The following is a 27,244-nucleotide window of genomic DNA, read 5'->3' as shown; positions in this document are numbered from 1 at the left end:
CTTCTTAGAATGAATTATTCATAACAATTAGTGTGTGCAATGTATATGTAGACTTAACAAGAATCGATTCATAATAAATTTAAAAATTCTACTAGCCGGATCCGAATCCAGATCTTCACCAAAATCTAAGCATTTCATCGTTGTCACATACACTACCTCTCTGCCAAATTTCGGATGAATCCGTCGACAACTTTTTGAGATATATTGTTCACAGACAGACATACAAACAAACATACAGGGGTGAAAACATAACATCCATCCACCTTCGGTGGCAGAGGTAACAAGAATGGCACTCGGTGGAGAGCATACCTCTGCCAAGCTGAACGGTTTACGTTTTGTATTCCACTGATAGGTCGGATCTGGATCTGAACCTGAATCAAAATCTAATCGGCTTGTTATTGTCACCTAACCAATGCATCCACCAAGTTTTGTCATATATGCCTCGTCCACAACTTTTTGGCCCTATATCTTAATGGTCAAGAATCACTTAGAAAAATTAAATAATTATCGTATCCAAATCCATATTCAGATCTTCACCAAAATTGAATCGTCTTCCTTGTCACACACCCAACCTGTCCACCAAGTTTCATCCAAATCTGTCCACAACATTTTTGAGATATCGTGCTATATAGCGTTTTTGGCCATATCTCCCGAATCACGTAAAAAATTATAGTAGCTGGATCCAGATCCGCATCTTCACCAAAATCTAAACATTACGTCCTCATCACATTCTCTACCTCTCCACCAAATTTCGTCCGAATCCGTCCATAACTTTTTGAGATATCGTCTTCACAGACAAACAAACAAGAAGACGTCATACAGAGCACGATACTTGCAAAATCCACCCTCCCCAAAATAAGAAGTTGCCATGGATACATAAAATTGTCCATTTCATCAAGATTAAAATTGACGACCTTAATCAAAGCTCGGGTCAATCGGATTAAAATTGATGATTTTTCAAATGAAAATTGATATTAAATGTTTGACCTTGAATTGACCTTTGACCTTTTGACCACAAAAATAGTTGGTTTCCCAATTCACTGATGCACTATGTAATTGCTGTTTAATTCCCAAGTTAATAGTATGAAAATGGACAATTTTTCAGATGAAAATTGATGATTTTAGAAGTTTGACCTTGAGTTGACCTTCGACCTTTTGAACTCAAAAATAGTTGGTGTTCCAATTCCGTGATGTACAATGCAATTTCCCTTTAATTTTCAGGGTAATCGGATGGAAATTGACGATTGTTCAGATGAAAATTGATGATTTTCAAAGTTTGATCTTGAGTTGACCTTTTACATTTTGATCTCAAAATAGTTGCTTTCCCAATTCAGTGATGCACTATGGCTATGTAATTGGTGTTTAATTTCCAAGTTAATGGAATGAAAAGTGATGATTTTTCAGATGAAAATGGATTTTAGAAATTGGACTTTGACTTGACCTTTGACCTTTTGACCTCAAAAATATTTGGTTTCCCAATTTATTGACTCGATTTGCAAATGTTCAATTTTCAAGTCAATTGGATGAAAAATGACAATTTTAGAAATTTGACCACAAGATGACCTTTGACCTCAAAATAAATAGACTTCTTCCTTAAGACCAATTCAACCATCTGGTGAAGTTTCGTGAAACTCGGTTTAAGATTGTGACCTGTAGGTGATTGACAGACAAACAAACAAACAAACAGACAGACAGAATAATGCACAAGACCAACTAATATACTTGAAAAATCTTTGATTTTGCAAGTAGCAAACAGACAGACATTACCGGTTTACCAAACAGACAGACAGGGGGTGAAAACATGACCTCAATCCACCTTCGGTGGCGTAGGTAATAAAGACAACGTTGTAACACAGCAGTTAAACTGGTTAGATCCACTGGTGTCGTTGCTGCATCATCATGCAATAATGTAAACTTGAAATTGGATAATTGTACACTGCTCCTTTCCTATTGCATCCCCAGGCGCTGCATGAGGTCATCGCCGGGCACCAAAGGGGGCCCGGCAATGACGCACGCTGAAAGGGAGTACTCAGTTTTCACTCCGGTTGTTTGTTTGATTGTTTGATTTCTTGTTTTCTTGTTTGTTGTACACCGCTCCTTTCCTATGCCATCTCCAGGCACTGCATAACGTCATTGCTGGGCACCGAATGGGGCTCGGCAATGACGCACGCTGAATGAAAGGGAGTACTCAGTTTTCACTCCGGTTGTTTGTTTGATTGTTTGATTTCTTGTTTTCTTGTTTGTTGTACACCGCTCCTTTCCTATGCCATCTCCAGGCACTGCATAACGTCATTGCTGGGCACCGAATGGGGCTCGGCAATGACGCACGCTGAATGAAAGGGAGTACTCAGTTTTCACTCCGGTTGTTTGTTTGATTGTTTGATTTCTTGTTTTCTTGTTTGTTTGTTTGTTTGTTTGTCCGGGCGATATCACAGCCATCATTTGAGCTAGGAAGCTGAAATTTGGGCACAATAGTGAGTAAGTACTTTGTCAAAAACTGTATTTTTTGTTTTTTGGTTAATCAATTAATTGATTAGTTACTTCATTATTATCGACTAATTAAGTACTTATATATTTCCTTTTTCTTCTGGGCTATATCTCAGGCACCTTTTGAGCTAGGAAGCTGATATTTGGACATCACAATGACCAAGTGATTTGGCTGTAAAGGCTATTTTTGATTTATTGATTAATCAATTAATCGATTAATTATTTAATAATTCGATTAATGACTTCATTAATTATTATTTTTTAAGATACAGATTCGGATGAAATGGTGGTGGTTTATGTATTCTATTAGCCAATTGATTAACTATTTAATTTTTTATGATTATTATTTCTTTCTTTTCATTGTTAATCATTTATTTATTTTCTTTCTCATCTGGGCAATACCTCAGGCACCTTTTGAGCTAGGAAGCTGATATCTTGACATGACAGTGACCAAGTGATGTGGCTATAAAGGATATTTTTGATTTGTTGATTAATGAATTAATGAATTAATTATTTATTGATTAATCAATTAATTTTTTATTTTTTTTCGATTAATGACTTACTTTTCAAAAAGTTACAGCTTTGGATGAAACACTGGTGGTTTAGGTGTGCTATTAGCCAATTTATTTTTAAAATATTTTATGATCACTATTTATTGATTTTAATTATGCAATTGATCAATCAATTATTGTACACCTTTCCCACCCAATACAGTCTCTATGAGCTGCACGGCGGTATTGCCGCGTGCCGAAGGCACCCTGGCAATGCTGCGCTGGAGGATATTTAATGATTTGGCATGGGGGCGGTGTACTTTGAATGTATCTGTACTTGTTTGCTTTCTTGTTTGTTTTCTTGTTTGTTTGTCCGGGCGATATCTCAGCCATCCTTTGAGCTGGGAAGCTGAAATTTCGGCACAATAGTGAGCACGTGCGTTGGCAAAAACTGTATTTTTTGTTTTTTGATTAATCAATTAATTGATCAATTTCTTAATTATCGATTTATTAAGTACTTATGTATTTCCTTTCTCATCTGGATGATATCTCAGGCAGCTTTTGAGCTGGGAAGCTGATACTTGGACATGATAATGACCAAGAGATTTGGCTGTAAATGGTATTTTTGATTGTACACCTATCCCTCCCAATACCGTCTCTATGCCAAATGCGCCCCGGCAATGCCGTGCTGGAGAATGTTATTTATTTATTTGGTATGGGGGCGGTGTACTTTGAATGTATCTGTACTTGGTTAGGTATTTCACGAAGCAAGCTTTTTTCACTTACGGTACTTGCTTATATTTTTGTTTCTTCCACTTAGCTGCACCACTCTCCATCTAACAGAACATTGTCGATGCTTCCGGATCGAATGAGTGATTATACAGGGAGAGATGCCCGGTTTTTCCACGAGCGAGAGGGATGGGGGTGGGGGGGGGGGGATGCGGGGGGCCTTATTAGTTGATCATTGCGTCATCATCATCATCGGGTCAATCTCGATCGGACAACTCATCGTCATTATCATAAGGAACTCATCGTCATTATCAGCATCATAAGATAAGGGATTCAGCTTACTTTTAAAAACAATTCTGCATTGTTCGTGGTTGTGATTGCGTCATTTTGACGCAATGATGCCGATCCTCCCACAAATGGTCATTTGACTCATGTGGTATGTCACTGTTTGTTCAGAATTAGTTTGTGTTTTAACTTAAACCTTGGGTTAAATTTGTTTTAGACCTTGAATTCCTGTCTCCCGTCTTTGCCAACTTTGAGACAACAAGGGAATACATAATAGTAGCTTTATAAATAAATTAATGTATTCTATGTTTTTCGTGGGCCCCTTGGAGTTTGGGCCCTGGACAAATGTCCAGTTGGTCCTCCACTAAATCCGGTCCTGATTCGAACCCAGGCTGGAATTAACAAGGTAGTAGTGAGGAACCAAGATTTCAGTTGGAATGACAGTTGGAAATCTCATAACTGTGATTAGCATAAAGCATGATGACCCTAAACCTAACCCTAACCTTAACCCTAACCCTAACCTTAATCCTAACCCTAACCCTAACCTTAATCCTAATCCTAACCCTAACCTTAATCCTAATCCGAACCCTAACCCTAACCTTAACAATATGTTACATTTGTGATGGAAGGCTCAATTGTTAAATGAAGGCACTAGCTGGTATGTATATTCGCACTTAGTTTTAGAACACCTTGCCTTGTATTAAGTGTTTAAGGGAAGTAGTCAAGTATAATACTACCTTAAAGGAATACCTGTGCTGTGCTTTGCTTTTATAGGTGTCTCGTTTCTTTGCTCTCATTTGTGCGCCAAGGCAGGCCTCAGGCAGTACGGCAGGGAATGTCACGTTTCCTCCATCAACAAAGAGGGTGGAATTAAGTTACTGCCCAGCAGTTGCCTGTCATCATGTGTGTGGCAGAGATTGGCGAAAACCTTGGGCGGAGATTTGTGGCAACTTGGGGTGGTTTGTGGCAGCTGGTGCTTAGTTGAAAGCTATGTTCAGTGATTAGAGAGAAGGAGGAAAGGAGGAGGAGGAGAAGAATATATTTTTTGACAGATGGAAGTTGCCGTGCGTTTTTCTCCAGCGTTCTCTCAAACCTACTGTGCCTCCTCCATCTGCCGTGCCTTCTACAACTTGTTACAACTTTTACAACTTGCTGTGTTCTTCATCCTACCATTTGATAGCATGGCTGACTTTTACATTCCGTCATATCTTTACCACAACGTTCTGGTCAGACTGCCGACGTTGATGAGACAATATTGCTTCTTAAGTTCACTCATCTTCACACATAGCTCTACGTGTTGTCGGAACTGACAAAATCAGCTCTCTCATTCCCTTCCTCTGGAGGAATAACCTGAAAAACTTAACAATTGAAGAACATATGTTCGCAATTTTGTGTTGTGCCTCCCATTAAAGGGACGCCATCCATGGAAATCATCTCCCTCATCCATCATCATCATCATCATCTAGAAATGATCATCCATGCTGTTGGAGATCATCAGCACACGGTAGATACCCTCATCCCTGTCAATTCCATTTCCATTATATGATTCCAGAAAAGGATTCTGTGTAGCAGACTCCTGTTTGTTCATGAATCATCATCACATGGTTACCTGAGCACTTTAAAGGGCTGTTTAGGTTTAGCCCAACTCACCTTTGACAAGCAGCACTCCCAGCACTCTTGGTACTCAAACACTGCTCTAATCTTGCATCAATGGGGGCAGTGACTTCGCATGTCTCCCTATTTGTACATGTAAACCTACACACATTAGAGAAGATTCCATTGCAGCAAAAGTGGACATTTATGGAAGACTGGTGTTTTAATGAAGTTGCAAATGATTTGTGCTGTTTACAGTTTGAGGGTTGCTCGAAAGCATACTCACGTTTGGAGAACCTGAAAACCCACCTGAGGTCACACACCGGTGAGAAGCCGTACATGTGTGAGCATGGAAGCTGCAACAAGGCCTTCTCAAATGCATCTGATAGAGCAAAACACCAAAACAGGACGCATTCCAATGAGGTTTGAAACTCACTTCTTCATGGATTTGCTTTCAACCAGAGGACATTATCTGTTTTTATTGATTGCTTCTTGGCATCCTATATTAGCAAGATAAATCTCTGATATGAAATCTACATTTTTTTGCAAAGTGCGACAAATTTTTTTTAGCCTAATATTAGCTAGGCCTTTTTTCCATTATTATCAGCTGGATGTGGATGGTAATTAGGTATATAATCTAGTTTTTAGCCCCCGTTGGACTCAGTTTGAAATGGGGGCTTATGGGTTGGGTCTCGTACGTCTGTCCGTCTGACCTTCCATCAGTCCGTCCGTGCATCCGCAACCATATCTCAGACATGTATGGACCGATTTTGTTCATTCTTGGCATAAAGGCAACACATAATGTTGTACATATGCACCTCATTTTGCTTCACGATGCGATCAAATATAGCCGACTGGCGGCCATTTTAGTTGTAAAAAACCCCTATATTGAACACGTCCTCAACCATTCCTCGGAAATGCATTTACCGATCTTGTTCAATCTTGGCACGCAGATAATGAATGATGGCTTACATATATATGCACATAATTTGCTTTCGAGATCAGATCCAAGATGGCCGACTGGCGGCCATTTTGTTTATTAAACGTGGCCCCATCCATTTCTCGGACTTGCACTAACCATTTTTGTTCAAACTTGGCACAAAGACAATACATGAGAGTATGCATATGCAGAAGATTTTGTTTTGTAATCTGACTGAAGATGGCCTACTGGCGGAATTTAACTCCGTAGAGCAAAATTGTTAAAACCACGGCGGAGTTATGACATTTTATGTCTTTTTCTTCTTGTTTTCAATTATGAATGCTTTATTATGAAAATCTGAAGAAACAACGTTTGTTTTTCTTTTTTTTGCTTTTTTTCTCATCTCCCCAGAAACCATATATGTGTCGCATTCCGTCGTGTACAAAGCGCTACACAGACCCCAGCTCCCTCAGGAAACATGTGAAGACCGTTCACGGACCCGAAGCACATGTGACAAAGAGACAGCTCGGAAGCCTCGAAAGCCGCCATCAACCTCAGGCAAAAGCAGAGTGGCTCACAGCATCAACCAGATCTCAAGATCATGAGGCCAGAAGTGGACCAACCATCCAAATGGCTTCCTCACAACATAATGAGCCACACACAAAGACCAATACGCATGGCAAAGGCATTGGCACAGCAAGTTTTAACGAAGATTTCAACTTGAAGGCTGTAAAGACAGATAAAATGACGGTACAGCACTGCAAGTTGGGGTTGCATAATTTAATGAGAATTATGGTTATTTCTTCATGACACAAAATGCTAGACATTTGACACCACCCCGCTCCCCATGATCCACCAGATGTATGCTCCTTCATTTCCCATCGCCATTTGCCAATATTTTCCTAACTTCCCTACTCTTATCTCCCCACTACAAGCACAATGAAAGAGCAAATGTCACCCTTTTAAAATATTCCAACAAATGAATTTGATGAATTGGTTTAAAACATTTTTATTATTGGCATGATGAGTTTTGCTTGTTGTGTGGTATAAAATATGTAAATGCCTGTTGGTTATATTTTGGAGAGTGAGCTAATCATGCAGACTGTACCAACAGGGACTGCATAAACACGGAGGTTATCATTTTGATCACACATCTGTCTGCCACTTTGGAGTATTGGTCAGAAGAAGAGTGGACATATGTTGTGTGCAAGAGACGAGATGGAAGGGAAGTGGTGTGAGAATGGTGAAGGGTAGGTAGGGACAGAAATACAAGTTTGTGTGGCAAGGGTGCCCGGAGGGCGTGAATGGTGTTGGTGTCCTGTTTTCTGAGGAGTTTGTAGACAGTGTGGTGAGTGTGACGAGAGTGAGTGATAGGTTGATGATGGTGAAAATGATGATTGGAAAGCTCTTGGTGAACGTCATCTCGGGATATGCTCCGCAGGTTGGTCGAAGCGATGAAGAAAAGGACAAGTTCTGGTGTGCGATAGAGAAGCTGATGGAAAACGTGAAAGATGAGGAAGTTGTTGTGGTAGGAGGAGACCTAAATGGACATGTGGGAAGGAGTATGGATGGTTTTGACGGAGTTCATGGGGGTTACGGATATGGTGTGAGAAATGGAGAAGGTGAAAGGATTTTGGAGTTTGCTGATGGAGCTGATTTGTTGATTTGTAATACTCAGTTCCAGAAAGAGGATAATAAGCTTGTTACATACACGTCAGGTGGGTCGATGACAACCGTTGACTACCTGATGGTGTGTAGGCGAGATAGGGGGCACCTCCGGGACACAAAGGTGATCCCGGGGGAGGAGGCTGTTTCACAGCACCACTTGGTTGTCTGCGACGTAAGGGTGAAAGGTGCGAGGAGATCTCGGCGGGTGAAGTACCAACCGAGAATGAAGGTGTGGAGGTTGAAAGAGGTGACAGTAAGGGAGGCATTAAAAGAGAGGCTGAGTAGGGTCGAGGATGATGTGGTTGAGCTTGAAAGTGGTTGGATGTCGATGAAAGCTAGTCTGTTTGGAGCCGTTGGTGAGGTATGTGGATGGACAAAAGGACCACCGAGGCACTCGGAAACATGGTGGTGGGATGATGAAGTTGGAAAGAGGATTGATGAGAAGAGGAAGAAGTTCAAGGAGTGGCAGAAGGCGAAGGGTACGGGAGCAGAAACAGCAGAGCATGAAAGTTATAAGGCAGCCAGGAAGGCTGCAAAGAAAGAGGTAGCAAAGGCGCAGGAGGCATGTAGGAAAATGTTCGGAGAACGCTTGGATTCGGAAGAGGGTCAGAAAGCAGTATTCAGGATTGCAAAGCAGATAGCGAAAGAGAGGTGTGATGTGATGGGGGTGAGTTGCTTGAAGGATGAAGTGGGACAAATCGTTGTCGACCCAGATGGAATTAAAGGAAGATGGAAAAGATATATGGAAATGCTGTTGAATACAGAGAATGAATGGGATGGCAACATAGAGGCAAACCCAGTTTTAGGACCGGCAGAGAAGATAACTGAGAAGGAAGTTGAGGAAGCGATAAAAGCAATGAAGGGTAGAAAAGCAGGAGGGCCGACGGGAGTTGTGGGAGATATGTTGAAGGCAGCAGGAAGTTGGGGTGTGAAGAGAATGACAGAGATCTGTAATCTGGTGGTGAAAGAAGGCCGCATTCCATTGGATTGGGAACTGAGTACCCTCGTCCCTCTATACAAGGGGAAAGGTGACCCTCTGGAGTGTGGCTCGTACCGAGCGATAAAGTTATTGGAGCATGGAATGAAGGTATTGGAAAGGGTGTTGGAGAGGAGGATAAGGAAGAAAGTGAAGATCGACGAAATGCAGTTTGGATTCATGCCAGGAAGAGGAACGACAGACACGCTTTTCATTGTGAGGCAGTTGCAGGAGAAGTACATGGAGAAGAGGAAGAAGTTGTTTCTTGGGTTTGTTGATCTGGAGAAAGCATTCGATAGGGTACCACGCAAAGTATTGACATGGGCATTGAGGAAGTTAGGAGTGGAGGAATGGTTGATCAGAGTAGTGATGGCAATGTACAAAAGAGCGCGCACAGCTGTAAGGACGAAGGACGGGAACAGTGGTGAGTTTGAGGTGAAGGTGGGAGTGCATCAGGGTGTCGGTACTAAGTCCACTACTATTTGTAGCTGTGATGGAGGTGCTGGCTCAGAACGTAAAGGAGGGTTTACCGTGGGAGTTGTTGTATGCAGATGATCTGGTGTTGATTGCGGAAAGTATGGATGGACTGAAGGAAAAGATGAACATGTGGAAGGAATGTATGGAGACAAAAGGTCTGAAGGTGAATATCGGAAAGACGAAGGTGATGGATGGCAAGTGGTAAAGCATGTGGTGAGGTGGAAAGAACTGGCAAGTGGGCCCTGTGCTGTGTGTAGGAAGGGTGTCGGAGTGAACTCCATTCAATGTACAATGTGCGCTGAGTGGGTTCATCAAAAATGTAGTGGTCTGAGAGGGTCATTGACCAGTGTGGCAGCTACATTCAAATGTGAGGTGTGCACAGAGGGAGCTGCAGATGGAGGAAATGTTGAGTTGGATCTTGGAGACGGCGTGAAGCTGGAAGGTGTGAAAACATTTTGCTACCTCGGAGACATGCTGAATGGAGAAGGTGGATCAGACTCGGCAACGGTTGCTCGAGTGAGATGTGCATGGAAGAAGTTTCGGGAACTGAGTGGCGTGCTGATGATGAGGGGAGTGTCGTTGAAGCTGAAGGGAAAGGTGTATGCTGCATGTGTGAGAAGTGTTATGATTTATGGGAGCGAGACATGGGTAATGAATGTAGAGCAGCAACGAAGGTTGGAAAGGGTGGAAATGCGAATGGTTCGACGGATGTGCGGAGTATTGTTGAGAGAGAGGAAGACAAATGATGAATTGCGAAAGATGATGGGAATCAAGCCTGTGATTGATGCTGTGAAGAGGAACAGGTTGAGATGGTTTGGTCATGTGTTGAGGAAGGATGAAAGTGACTGGTTGAGAAGAGTGATGGAAATGAATGTAGAAGGAAGCAGAGGACGGGGAAGACCGAGAAAGACTTGGCTAAAGATGGTGGAAGAAGAAATGCGGGCAAGGGGGTTAACAAGGAGAGATGCAGAAAATAGGGCAAGATGGAGAAGATTGTCATGGGGACCGCAAGGCTAACCCCCGCTCTAGCAGGGAAAATGGCCTTTAAAATGCATGTTGTTGTTGTTGTTGTTATCTGTCTGCCACTTGAAAATAATGGTCGCCACTAAATTGGTATTAGCTTTCATACCTTTTCAGTGGGAATCACAACCTAGTGGAGCGCAATGCTCTCCACCGGTGTACAGGTAAAGCAGCAATTTGATTTATCAGCCAGTGTACCAGCATTCAATGCCTATTGTTTTGTTCAAAGGCAAACAACTGTTTGTCATGTCCTTAGGAATTTGGATTTTAAACAATACTAGTTTCATTATTACCAGACTCGGTGGCATAATGCTCCAAGCATCTGCTCCAAGTCTGGGAGAATCCTGGTCAAGTCATACCAAAGACTTCAAAAAGGGTACGTGCTGCTTCCTTGCTTGATGCTGCACATTTAAAAGGAGGGAGAGCAAGGACACATGTCAATGTTGGGAAGGTATTCACAAACCTCCCAGTGTAATACTTGCCAAGAAACTGCTTAGACAGCACCAACACTCTGTAAAGAGTATGGTACATCCAAATCAAAAAAAGGTTTCATCATACATAATGTTTTGTTTTTTTTGTACATTTTATTGTGGGGTGAGGTGGATTTTGCAAGTATTGTGCTCTGCGTGACGTCTTTCTTGTTTATTCATTGTCCAAAGCAAATGATAACACCGATAGCGATGCGAAAGGTCACGAGGAATGGGCAGGAAATGACAGCATTAGTCTGAATGAAATGTTTGTACATTTTTCCTTTTGGGGCAATGATGATATATAACTTAAGGGGGAGGGGTGGTCAAAACGTTTTCCCCCCACAGTCTTGCCTCAGGAAAACTAATGACAGATGTTAGTCCTTTTCTGTTTCTGTACTGATGTTTCCAGCCATGGCACGCATTCTTTCCAGCGGTGAGTAACAGGACAGTAGTGGTACCTAGATGGTGTTGGAAATGAAGTTGTGTTTTTGTCTCTCAATCGTTTAGTAAAACCCTGGTGTTGGGCTAGCGGCTAGGGTGCCGGCTTAGGATTACCTAGGATCCTGGTGTTCGAATCCCGGTCGATCGCTGAATTAACGCCAAGGGGGTTGACTCAGCCTGTCATTCCTTCCGAGGTCGGCTAATTGAGTACCAGTTCACTGGTAATTCCCTGTTTGTCGTTAAAGGTGGCAAAAAGGGTTGGCGTCAGGAAGGGCATCCGGCCGTAAAACATTGCTTCAAAAAGGGGACCAAAAAACAACAACAACCACGGTTCCAGAAAAAGGCCAAGCCCCGCTTTGCGGGGAAAAATGGCCTCTAAAGGTGGTTTTTTTTTTGGTTTTTTTATCGTTTAGTAAAGGAAAAAATAATTGACTCCCCCTCATAGGTTCTTAAAACTTATAATTTTGATGACAACTGTTAATTAAGTTGCAGTAGCATGTTAACAACCTGGAAATAGTAATTTTATATACCATGAATCCCTTTTTATTTTTTTGTGTGGTTTGTTTTGTGGACTAAACCTGAATATAACTTTATATTGATCTAAAATTTAAGATATACCTGGAAGCTGCTTTGTGTACCACGAATGTTTGACAGGTGTGCAATACTTTCTCCATTTCTTCTCTTCTTCCCTACCTTTCCAAAGTGTCCCTTAGCAGAAGCGGTGTGGGTTTTTCCTGGAGATTTGTACCTTACAAAATCTTCCCTCATTAACTGGAAGCTTTGACTCTTTCTTTCCTGTGCCATGCTTCATACTAATCTGGTAAATCCTACTTACCACTGACACTTAGGCTCACATTGCATGCTGCTTTATTTGCATCGTAAAAAAAACACCAACTTGTTTTTTTATGTATATATAATTATCAGCTCATGGATTAGCTTTTGGAATTGGTTCCTACTCGTGGAGTTAGTAAAAGCTGTATTAACCCAGTAAAAGCACCGTTCTTCTTCTTCTTTCATATACATTACAGGGGAGTGGTTAGTATCATTTTCTGGGTTTACTGCTGTGTCCAAAGCACAGCTGAGTTTACTTTTAGGGTGGAGAGCAGAGAAAAGTCTACTTGGATTACTCTCTCGCCCACCCGCTCTCTCTCTTTCCCTCTCTTTCCCTCTCCTCCCTTCTCCTTCTCTCCCATTCCCTCCATCTCTTCCCCTGGATATGCCATTCAGTTTCATGATTCTTCTTCTCATTATTGTCCCATCCACCTTACCCAATGGGTTCTACATTTTTTTGCAAAGTGCGACAATTTTTTTTTAGCCTTATATTAGCTAGGCCCTTTTTCCCATTATTATCAGCTGGATGTGGATGGTAATTAGGTATATTCTAGTTTTTAGCCCCCGTTGGACTCAGTTCGAAATGGGGGCTTATGGGTTGGGTCTCGTCCGTCTGTCCGTCTGACCTTCCATCAGTCCGTCCGTGCATCCGCAACCATATCTCAGACATGTATGGACCGATTTTGTTCCATTCTTGGCATAAAGGCAACACATAATGGTGTACATATGCACCTCATTTTGCTTCACGATGCGATCAAATATGGCCGACTGGCGGCCATTTTAGTTGTAAAAAAAACCCTATATTGAACACGTCTTCAATCATTCCTTGGAAATGCATTTACCGATCTTGTTCAATCTTGCCACGCAGATAATGAATGATGGCTTACATATATATGCACATCATTTGTTTTCGAGATCATATCCAAGATGGCCGACATGGGTTTAAAAGTTCCTATGGCAGAACATAAGTGCTTTTTTGCTATTGTTGTTTTGCATATTTGTATCATGATTTGTGTCAGGTGTTGTGTTTCTTGCATCTATAAAGGTTGGAGTTGTGTTCGTAGCAGATTAGAGAGTATTCGTATCGTTTTATTGGAAGAGCCAGGGTGAGGCCTCATGGGCCTCCATGTCTCGTGTTTAAGACCATTGGAGAAATGTTGGGAAAAAGGGTAATAGAGAGCATGGTAATAGGGAAATGAGGACAAGAGAAGAGGATTACAAATGGTGTGATACAGTGCATTCAGAAAGTATTGAGACCCCTTCACTTTTTTCACATTTTGTTATGTTGCAGCCTTTTGCTGAAATCGTTAAAATTCATTTTTTCCCTCATCAATCTACACTCAATACCCCATAATGACAAAGAGAAAACAGCATTTCAGAATGTTTTGCAAATTTATTAAAAAGAAAAAACTGAAATATCACATTGACATAAGTATTCAGACCCTTTGCTATGACACTTGAAATTTAGCTCAGGTGCCTCCCATTTCTCTTGATCATCTTTGAGATATTTCTACACCTTGATTGGAGTCTACCTGTGGTAAATTCAATTGATTGGACATGATTTGGAAAGGCACACACCTGTCTATATAAGGTCTCACAGCTGACGATGCATATCAGAGCGAAAACCAAGCCATGAGGTCGAAGGAACTGCCTGCAGAGCTCAGAGACAGGATTGTGTCGAGGCACAGATCTGGGGAAGCCTACAAAAAAGATCTCTGCTACATTGAAGGTTCCCAAGAGCACAGTGGCCTCCATAATTCTTAAATGGAAGAAGTTTGGAACAACCAGGACTCTTCCTGGGGCTGGCCGCCCGGCCAAACTGAGCAATCGGGGGAGAAGGGCCTTGGTAATAGAGGTGACCAAGAACCCGATGGTCCTGATGATACCTGGTGATACCTGGCTGAGCTCCAGAGATCCTGTGTGGAGATGGGAGAAACTTCCAGAAGAACAACCATCACTGCAACACTCCACCGATCTGGGCTTTATGGCAGAGTGGCCAGACGGAAGCCTCTCCTCAGTGAAAGACACATGAAAGCCCGCTTGGAGTTTGCAAAAAAGCACCTAAAGGACTCTCAGACTGTGAGAAACAAGATTCTGTGGTCTGATGAAACCAAGATTGAACTGTTTGGCTTCCTGTTTTCTCTTTGTCATTATGGAGTATTGAGTGTAGATTGATGAGGGAATAAAATGAATTTAAACGATTTCAGCATCAGGCTGCAACATAACAAAATGTGAAAAAGTGAAGCGGTCTGAATACTTTTTGAACGCACTGTAGATGCTTAATGTGGGCCATATCAGAGATAGTGCAAGCAGAGTGTAGTCGTTGTTGTTGGAAATGTGAGGAAATAGCCCACGTGAGGATAGTAATAATTCGGTTGAAAGAACGGATAGATACTTTACATCATGTCGCAGAATGTGAGTGGAGCATAGCAGAGCAAAGTTGGTTAGGTTTGTGGTGTGGGTTTGCAGATGAGATTGGTAATGGTGTTGGTGTAGCGAGTGCAGGCATTGGTAAGGGTGGAGCAAGTGCAGGGAGTGGTGAGGGTGCAATGAGTGCAAATAGTGGTGAGGGTGCAGCAAGTGCCGATGGTGGTGAGGGTGCAGCATGTGCAGGCAGTGATGGGGGTGCAGTTTAGAAGGAGCAGGAGTTAGAAACATTGAAGGAAGGTTAAGTGACATCGTATTGGGTCACGACAGGAAGACATTGGTTGTGGTATCCCTAGGAGCAAATGATATAGGGAATGCTTCCTTGGATGATTTGAAAAATTGTTACATGGTATTGGGTTAGTATCTGAAAGCAAAGAGTTGAAAGTGAATATTTTCTGGTGTTCTCCCAAGATAAGGAAATTAATATGAGTAGAGCGAAAGATTATTTTTTTTCGGTCGTAGGTTGTAGACATCAACCACCCAGGGTAGGTAGTACTACCGTTCAGACTTAGGAGCGTTAAAGTGGTGCCCGGAACCATCTTACACTCTCCGTGTCAGTATTGCTGGTCTTGCTTTCTGTCTCACAAACTATAGCTACCGGGCTAGCTTTAATCTCTCTTTCTTGCAAACAAACATCATACACTTTTCATCATGCACTTGTCTTACTCATTTTCACTCCTCACCTTTGCATTCGCTCTCTTTTCCTGAAAAACTCTTGGATTATTCCTTCTTTCTTCACTTTTCTATCAATGCAGCTCTTTTATTTAAGGCCTGACCTCGATGAGGACGATATAGTCAAGATGTCAACATATGGCTAGAAGAATGGTGTAGGCAGGAAGGTTTTGCATTTAAGAGGATGATGCTACCAGGCTAGCTTTAATCTCTCTTTCTTGCAAACAAACATCATACACTTTTCATCATACACTTGTCTTCCCCCTCCCCCCCCCCCTTCCCACGCCGCCTCCCCCCAAGCCCCCTCCCTCCCACACATTCCCGATGTCCCTGCTCTCAAATGTTGTGTTTATGTGCTTCCCCTTCTCTCCCCATCTTGTCTACCGCTCCCCTTTTTATATACTTTGCTTGTTTGTCTGTTTGATTTGTTTGTGTGATAAATGTTAGCTCTTTCACGAGCCTCGATTATGTATACAAAAAAAGAAGAAAAAAAGAGGCAGTGGTATCATTTCGGGGACAGAGGGAGTGTTTTCAGAAGGCCGGCCAAATGCTAAATAGAAAGGGAGCAGCAAGGCTTGCAGTGGGAATTGAGGAAGGAATTCAGGCTTTTTAGGTCAGCGGATGGTGGAGAAGCTACAAAGGAAGGGACTGATGATGCACTTTGATTGGTAAGGCCAAGCAGAAAAATGTAATTTCAGGAAGGGAAAAGTTAAACAAATTCTATATCAATATCAGGAGTTTAAATAATAAGATAGAAGAGCTTGAGGCCAAAGTAGATAGTGATGAGTATGATATAGTTGGAGTAAGTGAGACATTGTTTAATGAGGATAGTAATTTGAGGTCAGGATTAGAAGGTTACAAGGTGTATCAGTGTATAGGAAGGATAAAATACCATTGATAAAAGGCAGAAAAGGTGAAGCAATCTGGATAAAAAAACAGCAAAGCATCAAGAGAAAGGGATGACATTAAGGAGGGAATTAATGTAGAGGATTCCGTATGGGTAGAGATTAGAGATTGTAAAAACAGTCAGATACTCATCGGATGCTTTTATATGGCTCCTGGTGCGAGGGAAGAGGAGTACATAAATAATTCAGAAGGGCATGTGGTAAGGGAAAAGTATTGGTTATCGAGGATTTTAACTTGCCAGGAATAGGTTGGGTCCAGGAACAGGGAAACAGGGATAGATGTAGTCCAGGATTGCTTTTTAACCCAGGTTGTGGATAAGCACATGAGGGGGGATGCAGAGTTAGACCTCCTTCGAAGTAACAATCCCAATATGGTGGAGGAGGTAGAGGTAAGGGAACATTTGGGATCAAGTGACCATAACATACTGTGTGCAAGGATTCTGTTGAGTTAGAGTTCAGGATAGTAGAGTATGGCTATTAGATTTGAGGAAGGCAAACCTTGAGGTTAAGGGTATGAGGGGAGAGAGATGGGTGATGTAGATTGGGAGATGCTAACAAGAGGACAATCAGCATGAGAGAAATGGGAAACCTTCAAGAAGCAAATGTGTCGATGCAGATCAGTAAGTACATTACAATCTGTGAGGAGAGTCATGTCTGTGAAAGTATCGTCAAGGGATAGTATGTAGTTGGTGTTGCATTTATCTCACCGAAAGACCACCTTCGCCAAATAGTCAGAATAAATATATTGTCGTGCGAATCCCTCAAGATTAACACCAGGGACCGCGGAAGACTGAACGGATTTAACGGAGGCGACGACCAACTCGGATTCGGCTATAAAACGCGGGAGAAGAAGAAGTGAAGAGGAAGAGGCGGAAGCTCTTACCGAGAGCGAACCGACGGCAGCTCCGATCCTGCAGGGGAATTAACTCACGAACGACAACCCAATTCAATGTACAAAAAGAAACACGTTTATTCCGGAACCCGAGACAATGAAACGCGACGGTATATAAATAACGGTCCTAAATTGGGATCCCACACACCGACTTCCAAATACGAGACGGGGGAAAATGAATTAATAAAAGAACTCGTTCGTCGTGGGTTTGTGTAATGTAGTGTGAGCTTATCTGTCCGTCTGTAGTCGTGTCGGCCGTCCAACGCAGCTCCAAGCTCCGAGCACCAATCCAATGCACCACGCGGAACCAAAAGCACCCCGTGGAACCAAAAGCACCACGCGTCCAATGTAGGGCCAGCGATCCCCACCCGAGGCCAATCTCCAACCCGAAGGGGGCGATCTCCAACACGAGGTCCACCGCAAAGAGAGAGAGCTAAGATAGGGAGAACAGCGCCGAGAGAGGAAGCCAAGAGCGTGAGGAAAGCACGAGCGCGAGGAAGACAGGAGAGCGAGGAAACCAGGAGAGAGAGAAAGCCAGGAGAGTGAAAAAGTCGGCCAGCGCCCCCTTTTATAAACTGGCCTATGACATCGGTCTCGGCGCGCCCCCCAAACAGCGCCTCGTAGCTTCCCGCCGTTCACCGAACCTTCCAGTGCCTTCCCTCCAATGAACAACCTCTTCCTCCGTTGCGTCTTCGCGCCTCCCGCCCTGATTGGCTGGAGGTTCGCGCCTTCCACGCCAACCAATCACACGTTCCCTGTGGCGTGGTTATAGCTCGTCCCAACGCGATGTTGCTAGGCTAGCTGGTGGTGTAGCTGGCGGCGGCCATCCGGCAGTGCCCCTATCTGGCTTCCTGCCTGTCTTCTTCCGAAGTCATTGTAAGGGAAAGGAACTAATTAATGTGTGCACTAAGGACCTATCTAAGTGTTTATATGGGTATGCATCGCCATAAGGGACAAAGGTTTGGCGACAGGGGGGATGACAAACAAAGGAATCTTATCCATAATCCCCGGACTATTTAGCACGCCCTGCTCCCTCGTAGCGGGGACATCAATACAGCTTATCCCGACAAACCGGAATACACATAGAACTTATTACAGGGTAGATTCCCTATCGCGACAGTCGAATACCTACCTATACAGATCTACCTGGCTCTAGATATTCCTTTACTCCCCAGACATAATATTTTCAATTTTTTATTTTGTACCATTGGGATATCCCTCGCCGTGCTACATTGTTCTCATCACCACTCCTCCTCTCATTCTCCCATTGGAATTCTGTAATTTTTACGGATATATTTTGTCTGGTGTTGGTGTGGCACGGGCATGTGAGCTGAATGGCCTCCTTCTCCATCTCGTTTCCTTGTTTTTTCTTGTTATTCCTTGTTGAGCAACCCAAAAGGAGAACACCACACTCGCACAATGCTGAGCGAGTAAAGGCCATAACAATACTTGCATAAGTAGTGTAGTCAATGAAGTCTTTGTTCTTCGATGTGTGGAAGATTTGGTTTGTGAAGCAAATTTTTGTGTTAATAACAATTGTCATTGCACATGATGTATGTTTGGCAGCTTTAGTGGTTCATGTTTCTGTCTATGCTGTTGCTCTTGACTCACCAGTAAGTGATGAAACTAGTCTGGTGGCTGAGGACGGTGTGTAGCATAGGGGTTCTCATGCATGTGTGTGCTTGTTGTAAATGGCTGCAGCTGTGGAAGAACCTTGGTAGGGGTTGATACAGAAAAGGGCTTACCTTTTGTAGCTCTTATTGGTTGCTTTATGCAGCTTTCTTTGGCTTGAAAGACAGAGGTAGGTAATTATAAAGACTGAGTCGCAGCTTGGAAAAATTGATTAGATGAGAGCTGATTGGTGCTTCCTTCCAATTACGGCTGAGAAACGTCGTCGGGCCTTATATGTGTGTATATGTCTCTGCGTGTTTGTGTTGTTGGTTGTCATCTCAATATGCAGGTTTCAGAAGGTGCAATGGAGTGATTCCAGGTCTCGCGGTGTCCGTGTGTGTGTGTGTGTGTGTGTGTGTACGTACGTACGTACGTACGTATGTCTTGACTGTGCTCCAAGCAATATTGAAGGCCTTTTAAATATTTTTTTATACCCATTCCCTGATGTGCCTTTCCACAACTTTATCCCAGAGATCTTTTGAAAGCTCCTTGGTGCTCATGGTTGAGTCTTTGCTGTGAAATGCACTACCCAGCAGAGGAAAACTACAGGAACAGATTATTTTATTCTGAAAATATTCAGAATCACTACAATTTAACACAGGTGGAGGTCAATTAACTTGGTGTGTGAGTTTGAAGGTGATTGGCTACACCTGAGCTAATTTACAATTTGCTATTATAAGGGTGGTGGACACTTATCCAACCAAGATATTCTAGTTTTGTATTTTTTATTAATTTTCTGAAATTTGTGGAATTTGTTTTTCACTTGGAAGTTGTGGGTTATGATGTGTAAATAAAGGTGTAAAAAGTCTGTTTAATGCAATTTAATTTCAGGCTACAAGGCAACAAAAGGAGAACAATTTGAAAGGGGGTGTAGACTTTCTATAGGCACTGTATATGCATGTAAGATTTTTTTTTTGTCACTGGTCTACACATAATACCCCATAAAGCCAAAGTGGAATTTTGTTTTTAGAAGTTTTTACAAAATAATTATAAATGAAGAGCTGAAATATCTCAAGTGAATACGTTTTTCTATAAAAAAAAAATTCCACTTTGACATAATGGGATATTCTTTTTGTGTTGATCAGTGACAAAAAATGTCATTTTATTGCATTTTAAATTCCGGCTGTAACACAACAAATTGTGAAAAAGTCAAGGGATGTGAATACTTTCTGAAGGCACTGCAAATGTCCTTATTAATGTGGAAAGCATAATGTGCATGGTGGCCACCAAGATTCGATCTATACAAGTGAGTGTGGTGGCCTCCTGAAACATCCAGCCAAAGTTGCGATGTAGAGTAAGAAAAAAACAACCATTCTGGACAAATACTGACCAGACAAGCAGTAGACAAGTAGTTGTGACATGATAGTTGTGATAGACATGGCAATGCCTCGTGATTTGGAACGCATCACACAACAAAAAAACCCCCATGCAAATTTATCCAGAAATTGGGTCGGGCGAAGGTGGTTGCAGTGCTATAGTATCCCAGTGGTTGGTAGTTGGTACTTGGGTAGAATGCAGATGATTTGTCATTGGGAAGAGTAATGTAGTACAGTACATAATGTAACAATATTCCACAATCTATTAAATTGTTTAACTGCATGAAAGAATCTGCTTTGCAGTAAACAAACACTTTTCCTTTTATTATTTGACTATTTAATAATCGACTGTACCAATAATACATTAACTATAAATAATACTCCTTACAATACCGTTTTTTGATATCGCCCGCTACAGTCTTTAAGGCCACTTGAGGTAGGGGCTACACAAAGGAAAGTATAGATATTAGATAGAAAGGAGGAATCTATTGACATTCCTCTTGAATTGAGGTGGGTTGGGATCGAAGGGAAAGCAGGATGCAGGTAAACTGTTTCAGAGTGATGCTGTGCAGGGGGAAAAAATCTAGAAGAATCCCTCATAGTCTTACTCCTTGGGACAGATATAGTGTATGGATGGGAAGAAACTGCCAAACGTGTAGAGCGACTGAAAGTATGCTCAGGTGGAACAACCTGTGATAGACCCTCAGAGCACATTCCGTGGTAATACCTGTAGAAAAGGCTCAAGGAAGCAACAGGGTACCGGACTGAGAGAGGTTCCAGGATGATGGCAACACCTGTACCACCAGAATGGCAGCACATCGCTGGATTCTGTCAAGAAGAGATAGGTGACAGGCCGTAGCACCAGCCCAAATATGGCAATGATACTCCATGACAGGACGTATGGTGGCCTGGTATAGATGGAGAATAGTAGCTTGAGAAAGGTATCACAGAGCACAAAATAAGCATCCAAGGCGCTTGGAGGCTCTTTTAGCTATACCGTACCAGAGATGTACTTTTCCCAGCTGAGGTTTGAGCTGATATCCAATCGGAGCAAATGGATAACAGGGCGTTCCTGCAAAGGTGAAGAATCTACAGACAGGGTCGGAAAAAAAGGTGATCTTGAACTAGACACAGACAACAAGGTGGTCTTTTTTGGTTGAAAGTAACAAGCCAGTCTTTTCCCCAGTTCATCGCAATCTCTAGGTCCTGATTTAGAGTGGTACTCACATGGTCATGGGTAGGAGACAAAGTTCCTGGGTAGGTAGTGTACAGTGTTGAGTTACCTGCGTAAATGCTTAATTGAGAAATAATACAATCAGGCAGATCATTGATATACAACAGGCCCAATATTTGACACAACACAGACTCCTGAGGACCAATCACATTCGTATTACGGACAGAGGATGACTGTCCCTCCTGCACCACAACGATTTGATGATTTACAAGGAAGTCAGAGATTGTATCAAGCAATTTTCCAGAAATGCCTTATGATTTTAGCTTATAGATGAGGCCCTTGTGCCATACTTTGTCAAAAGCCTTCGAGATGTCGAGAGCAACATCCCCGTGCTTCTCTCCGGATGATCCAAACCCCCTTTCACATGTTCAGTGATTAGGGATAGAACATCACCAGTAGACCTTAACTGTCTAAAGCCATACTGGACATCAGTTAGGAGGTTGTGGGTTTCCAGAGGAGTCATGAGGTGTTGTTCTATCAAGAATTCAAACACATTGCTGATAATGGGTACCAACAGGCCGATAGTTAGAAGGATCAGATTACTCACCGGAGCCTTTCAAGACAGGGACTACAGAAGCCTGCCTCCAGCTCAGTGGAAACACAGACTTTAACAGACACAAGCAATACAGTTTTGAGAGAACAGAAGACAGTTCAGGTGAACACATCTTCAAAGCAATTGCAGGGATTCTATCTGGTCCAGTAGATTTTGAAATGTCAAGCCCTTGAATAATGTTAGCAACTTTCGTGGGTGCGCTGATGATAGTGGGAAGCCTGTGACTAGGTCAAAGATTCATCGCCATGTGCAATAATTACTAGAGTTTAAATTTTTTACATTTTTACCTGTGCCACATAAGGTGTATGGAAGGTTATGTTTTCACCCATGTCTGTTTCTGCTTGTTAATTGCAAAAATCGAAGATTTTTCAAGTTCTGGAAATTGGTTGGTCTTGTGTGTTATTCTGTCTCTTTGTCTGTCTCTGTTTGTATGTAAATCGCCTAAAGGTCACAATTTCAAACCGATCTTTACGAAACTTCACCAAATGGTAGAGTTGGTCATAAAAAAAGAAGCGTATTGATTTTGAGGTTAAAGGGTCAACATAGGCCAAAGGTCAACAACTCTGTCAAATTACTAAAATCCTCAATTTTCATCCAATTGACTTGAAATTTGAAGAGGATTTGCATACCAAGTTACTGAATTCAACCACCAATTATTTTTGAGGACAACATAGGCCAAAGGTCAAAATCTTATTTCGGGATTTCGCAAGTATTGTGCGATGCATGACATATTTCTTGTTTGTTTGTTTGGGAGCAGGATAGCGCAAAAAGTTGTGGACGGATTCGGCCGAAACTTGGTGGACAGGTTGGATGTGTGTCACGGAATAATTGATTCAATTTTGGTGAAGATCCGGATCCGGAATAGATCATTTTTTGAGTGATTCTTCGCCATTGATTGATAGAACTAAAACTGATATGTGGCACGATATCTCAAAAAGTTGTGGACGAATTTGGACGAAACGTGGTGGAGAGGTTGGGTGTGCGACAACTTACCAGGACGAAATTATTCGGTAATATTGAAGATCCGGATACCAGGATTTTTTGAATGATTTTTCACCATTGAGAGATTGGGCAAAAACGATATACAGCATGGTATCAACAGATTATAGACGGATTCGGACAAAATTTAGTGGAGTGGTTGGGTGTGTGACAAGGACGAAATGACTCGATTTTGTTTCAGGTCCGGATCCGGGTCCGGATCCGGATCCAGATCCGTCCTATCGGTAGAATACAAAACGTAAACTGTTCATCCTGGGGGAGGTATGCGCTCTACCGAGTGCTGATGTTCTTTACATCGTTTACATCGCTTCTCATGTAGCCATGCATGTCTGATTGTAGGAAACCGTTGCAACTTTACAAATTGCAAGGGAATTTTCAAGGTAACCTTTAAAAGGTGATCATCAATGTTTAATAAAGTCATAGAATAAAAAATGTATTTTTCATGAACCATTTTCATAAGAGGGAAATGTTATTTTCACCTTTAGTTCACGCTACGTGTTGTATTTTTATCAAGAAAAAAAGAATTTTGCGTATAAAGGATGCAGGATACTGTTAAAAATATATATATTTGTTTAATGTATAAAATAATGTTGATGCGAGTACAATGGAACGGATTGGTATTTCAACAGAACACAGAGATGAAGTACCGGTATTCAGTCAATTAATCCGGTTTTTCTTTTTTTGGTGACAATATTCTTGCCATTACAGTTGGTGTTTGAAAAGTGTTTTGTTACATTACCTGTGTAACCTTATTTGTTACTCAAGGTCGGTTTGGATTACCTTGAAGCCTTGGTGCTCCACTTGCTCATTCCTCTTTTCTTTGAACTTATTGAATCACCTCCATGAGTCAGTACAATCCTGCCATTCCCCTACAGGGCTTTAATATGGTGGTGTACCACCATCTCAAGTCATCCCCCCTCCCTACCCATGATCTTTTATACCCCTGTGAACACACACACACACACACACATACACGGACATACTGACGAGACAAACACTTAACACAGCCACTGAGCTTGGGGGAAGTGCCGTCACTAATGTCACTTCCTGGGATACTCTGGGTACCAGCGACGTCATAACAATGGCGCCGCTTTTCTCACCGTATTCAGCGGGGCGTTTCCTCAAGGAATTTCTTCCTCCCCATGGATGCGAACCGATGGGGATTGTGTGTGCTCTATCCTTTTCGAGCAAGGAAGCAGCACGTACTATTTTTAAAGTCCTTGGTATATGACTTCAACCGGTCCAAACCGGATGGGTGTTTTTAAGGAGACACCATCTTCTTACTGCATGGCCGTTGGTTCCCTAAGGGAGTAGATCAGTGTTGTAAAAATATCAAAACAAATGTGTACATGCTTTTGTGGGTTCTGATATCCAGATGTGGTAAGAAAACAAACACACACACACACACACACACACACACATACACACACAAACACACACACATACACACACACACACACACACATACACACACACATATAAACACACACACACACACACACACATACATACATACACATATACACACACACACACACGGCATAGACACACACACACGGCATAGACACACACACACACACACACATACACACACACATATACACACACACACACACGGCATAGACACACACACACGGCATAGACACACACACACACACACACACACACACGGCATAGACACACACACACGCGCGCACACACACACACACACACACACACACAAAACACACACAAAACACACACACACGGCATAGACACACACACAGTCACACACATACAGGCGTATTGATGGTTTGTGGCGCTTGGGGCAAATGTCAAAAATATCGTCCCCTGCAGGCACTGACATCTATCTATAATTCCAGCAATCTCTGTGTGTATGTTTGTATGTTTGTATGTTTGTATGTTTGTATGTATGTTTGTCTGTGACCGCTGTTTCTCGACAACTACCGGTCCGATATACTTGAAACTTGCCAGGTATATTGCTGGGGACCCGAGGATGTGCCTTTTCAAGGTTTTAAATTAATCGCAGAAGTAGTTACCGAGCTATGTCCAAAAAACGATTCAACCAATCAGAGAGCAGCGAGCTATCACGTGTGCCGAACGTGGCGAACAGACTCTGCCTCGGATGGCACATTTGAGAGCGTATTCATTTATTTCCCGTCGGCAAACTATGTTGGCGCTATGTTGGCGTTAAACTATGTTTTAAAACTAATTTGCGATTCTTTCGCTTTGCGATGCGATTTGCGATTGCGTTAAACTCGCTCGGGCGTTAAACTATGTTTTAAAACTAATTAAAACTAATTTGCGATTCTTTCGCTTTCCTGCGCATTTGTGCACGCGATGGCGATTTCTTTTATTCTTTACCAAACTCCACAACCGCAAGCCGTTAGCTTTGGACCAAACCATTTCATGTAAATAGAGGGGGGGATTGTCACCGTACTCGCAAGCCGTTCGCTTTGGACCAAACCATTTCATGTAAATAGAGGGGGGGGATTGTCACCGTACTCGCAAGCCGTTCGCTTTGGACCAAACCATTTCATGTAAATAGAGGGGGGGGATTGTCACCGTACTCGCAAGCCGTTCGCTTTGGACCAAACCATTGCATGTAAATAGAGGGGGGGGATATACTTTTAGATATATATATAGTACGGGCATGCCCTAGTAGTCAGAAATTTCCATTGAGGGTCCATATGAAAGAGCTCTAAGCTTCCACAGCAGGATCAGCAGCAGAGCCCTGGAACCTGTTCAAAATGAGAATAGATTTAGATATGATCTCCTGAGATGATTCGGCTAATTAACTACAAAGAATCCGGAAAGATTCCTATGTTTCTAAACACGCACCACCATGTTAAGGTGCACAGAGCAGTTTAATATGTCCTTCCATGGCATGGTATTCCTATTACAAAATAAATAACAAAAACAATGATAACATTGTAACAAAGCATTTATTAATACTAATTATATTAACACTAATAATATTCGTACCATTTGGCAACAATAAAACGAACGTATAATTCCCGCCTTGTTCGAGCTCACCTGGGCTTTATGAAAGGTAAACTAATGCTGAAGCAGTATACCAGGCAGGTATGCTACAAGATCGTTAACAAAAACTACATCAAACATGCAGGCAGCACGGTGTCGTATTTCTATGGTCGAGAGCCGTGGTTCCCAACCTGGGGGCCATGGTGTATTTCTCGGGGGGCCATGGTGTAATTTAAACCATACTAATATATATATATATATATATACATATATATATACAGACTTGGCATTTAATATGGAATTTTTTTTTTTTCTTGACTTGGGTTTACTTTCTGAACTCAGTATATCAATCTGGTGAGTTTCTTTTACCCTTCGGTGATGTTTTTGTTGAAAGAACCATGTCACTGATTGTCTTTCGCAGCAAGAAGTCAATAACAGGATTATATCACAGGTGGCGTAACAAAATGTAAGGACAGGTGCATTTGACGATTGGCTTCACAATCAGGTATATAAGGGTTGTTGCGTTCTGTATTAGTGGAAAACAACTGCTGCACGTCTACAAAAGTTATTGCCGCTTCCTCTGGAGATGGTCCGTCAACTTGACAATGCTGTTTGTCATGGAGTGGTGGCTTTACGAAATTCTGGCATGAAACAGCGTGCTATTGCTAGGCAGTATGGCATCACTCAAGGTCAGGTGTCAAAGATCCTGAAACGAAATACTCAGAGGGGTGTCCATACTCCAATACCGAGGCCAGGACGTCCACGCAGAACCACAAGGAGAGATGATCGCCAGCTGCACCGGTTAGTCTGCAATGGCCGTACCAAGTCAGCTAATCGGCTTAGGGCTGAGTGGCAGCAACTGACAAATGTGCCTGTATCCAGAAGGCTAGTCAACCAACGACTGGTTCAAGCAGGCTATCGTGCCAGGCGTCCCCTAAGAAAGCCACGCCTGAGCAGACAACACAGCCAGCGCCGATTGCAGTGGGGAAGAGAGCACCGTCAATGGCAGCCAGGACACTGGAATCACGTGACCTTCAGTGACGAGTCTAGATTTCTGGTCTATCGTCAAGATGGCCACGTCCGAGTGCGCAGACATGTGCATGAAGCCCAAAACGAAGATTGTATAGTGCCAAGAGTCCAAGCTGGAGGTTGTGGGGTGACCGTTTGGGCTGCTTTTCATGCAGGGGGCAAAACTGACCTGGTTGT

General features: G+C 42.4%; 1 protein-coding gene and 1 long non-coding RNA gene across 2 annotated transcripts in view; both read left to right on the top strand.

The window, feature by feature from the left end:
* LOC137437525 (transcriptional activator GLI3-like) overlaps positions 1–7,638 on the top strand; it is a 163,255-nt gene extending 155,617 nt beyond the window's left edge. The window contains exons 11-12 of the mRNA XM_078766272.1: positions 5,844–6,008; positions 6,916–7,638. Coding sequence (XP_078622398.1) covers positions 5,844–6,008; positions 6,916–7,314 — 564 coding nt within the window. The 3' untranslated portion in view covers positions 7,315–7,638. The remainder of the gene's footprint in view (positions 1–5,843; positions 6,009–6,915) is intronic.
* A 3,897-nt stretch (positions 7,639–11,535) lies between these two features.
* Positions 11,536–27,244, top strand: part of LOC144888434 (uncharacterized) — a 40,576-nt gene continuing 24,867 nt past the window's right edge. The window contains exon 1 of the long non-coding RNA XR_013621010.1: positions 11,536–11,548. This is a non-coding gene — a long non-coding RNA (uncharacterized LOC144888434). The remainder of the gene's footprint in view (positions 11,549–27,244) is intronic.

This window comes from Myxine glutinosa, chromosome 12, assembly GCF_964187855.1.
Source record: "Myxine glutinosa chromosome 12, kmMyxGlut1.1, whole genome shotgun sequence".
NCBI lineage: Eukaryota > Metazoa > Chordata > Myxini > Myxiniformes > Myxinidae > Myxine > Myxine glutinosa.
Note: the sequence above shows the minus strand (reverse complement) of the source record. Positions and strands in the feature narration are given on the sequence as shown.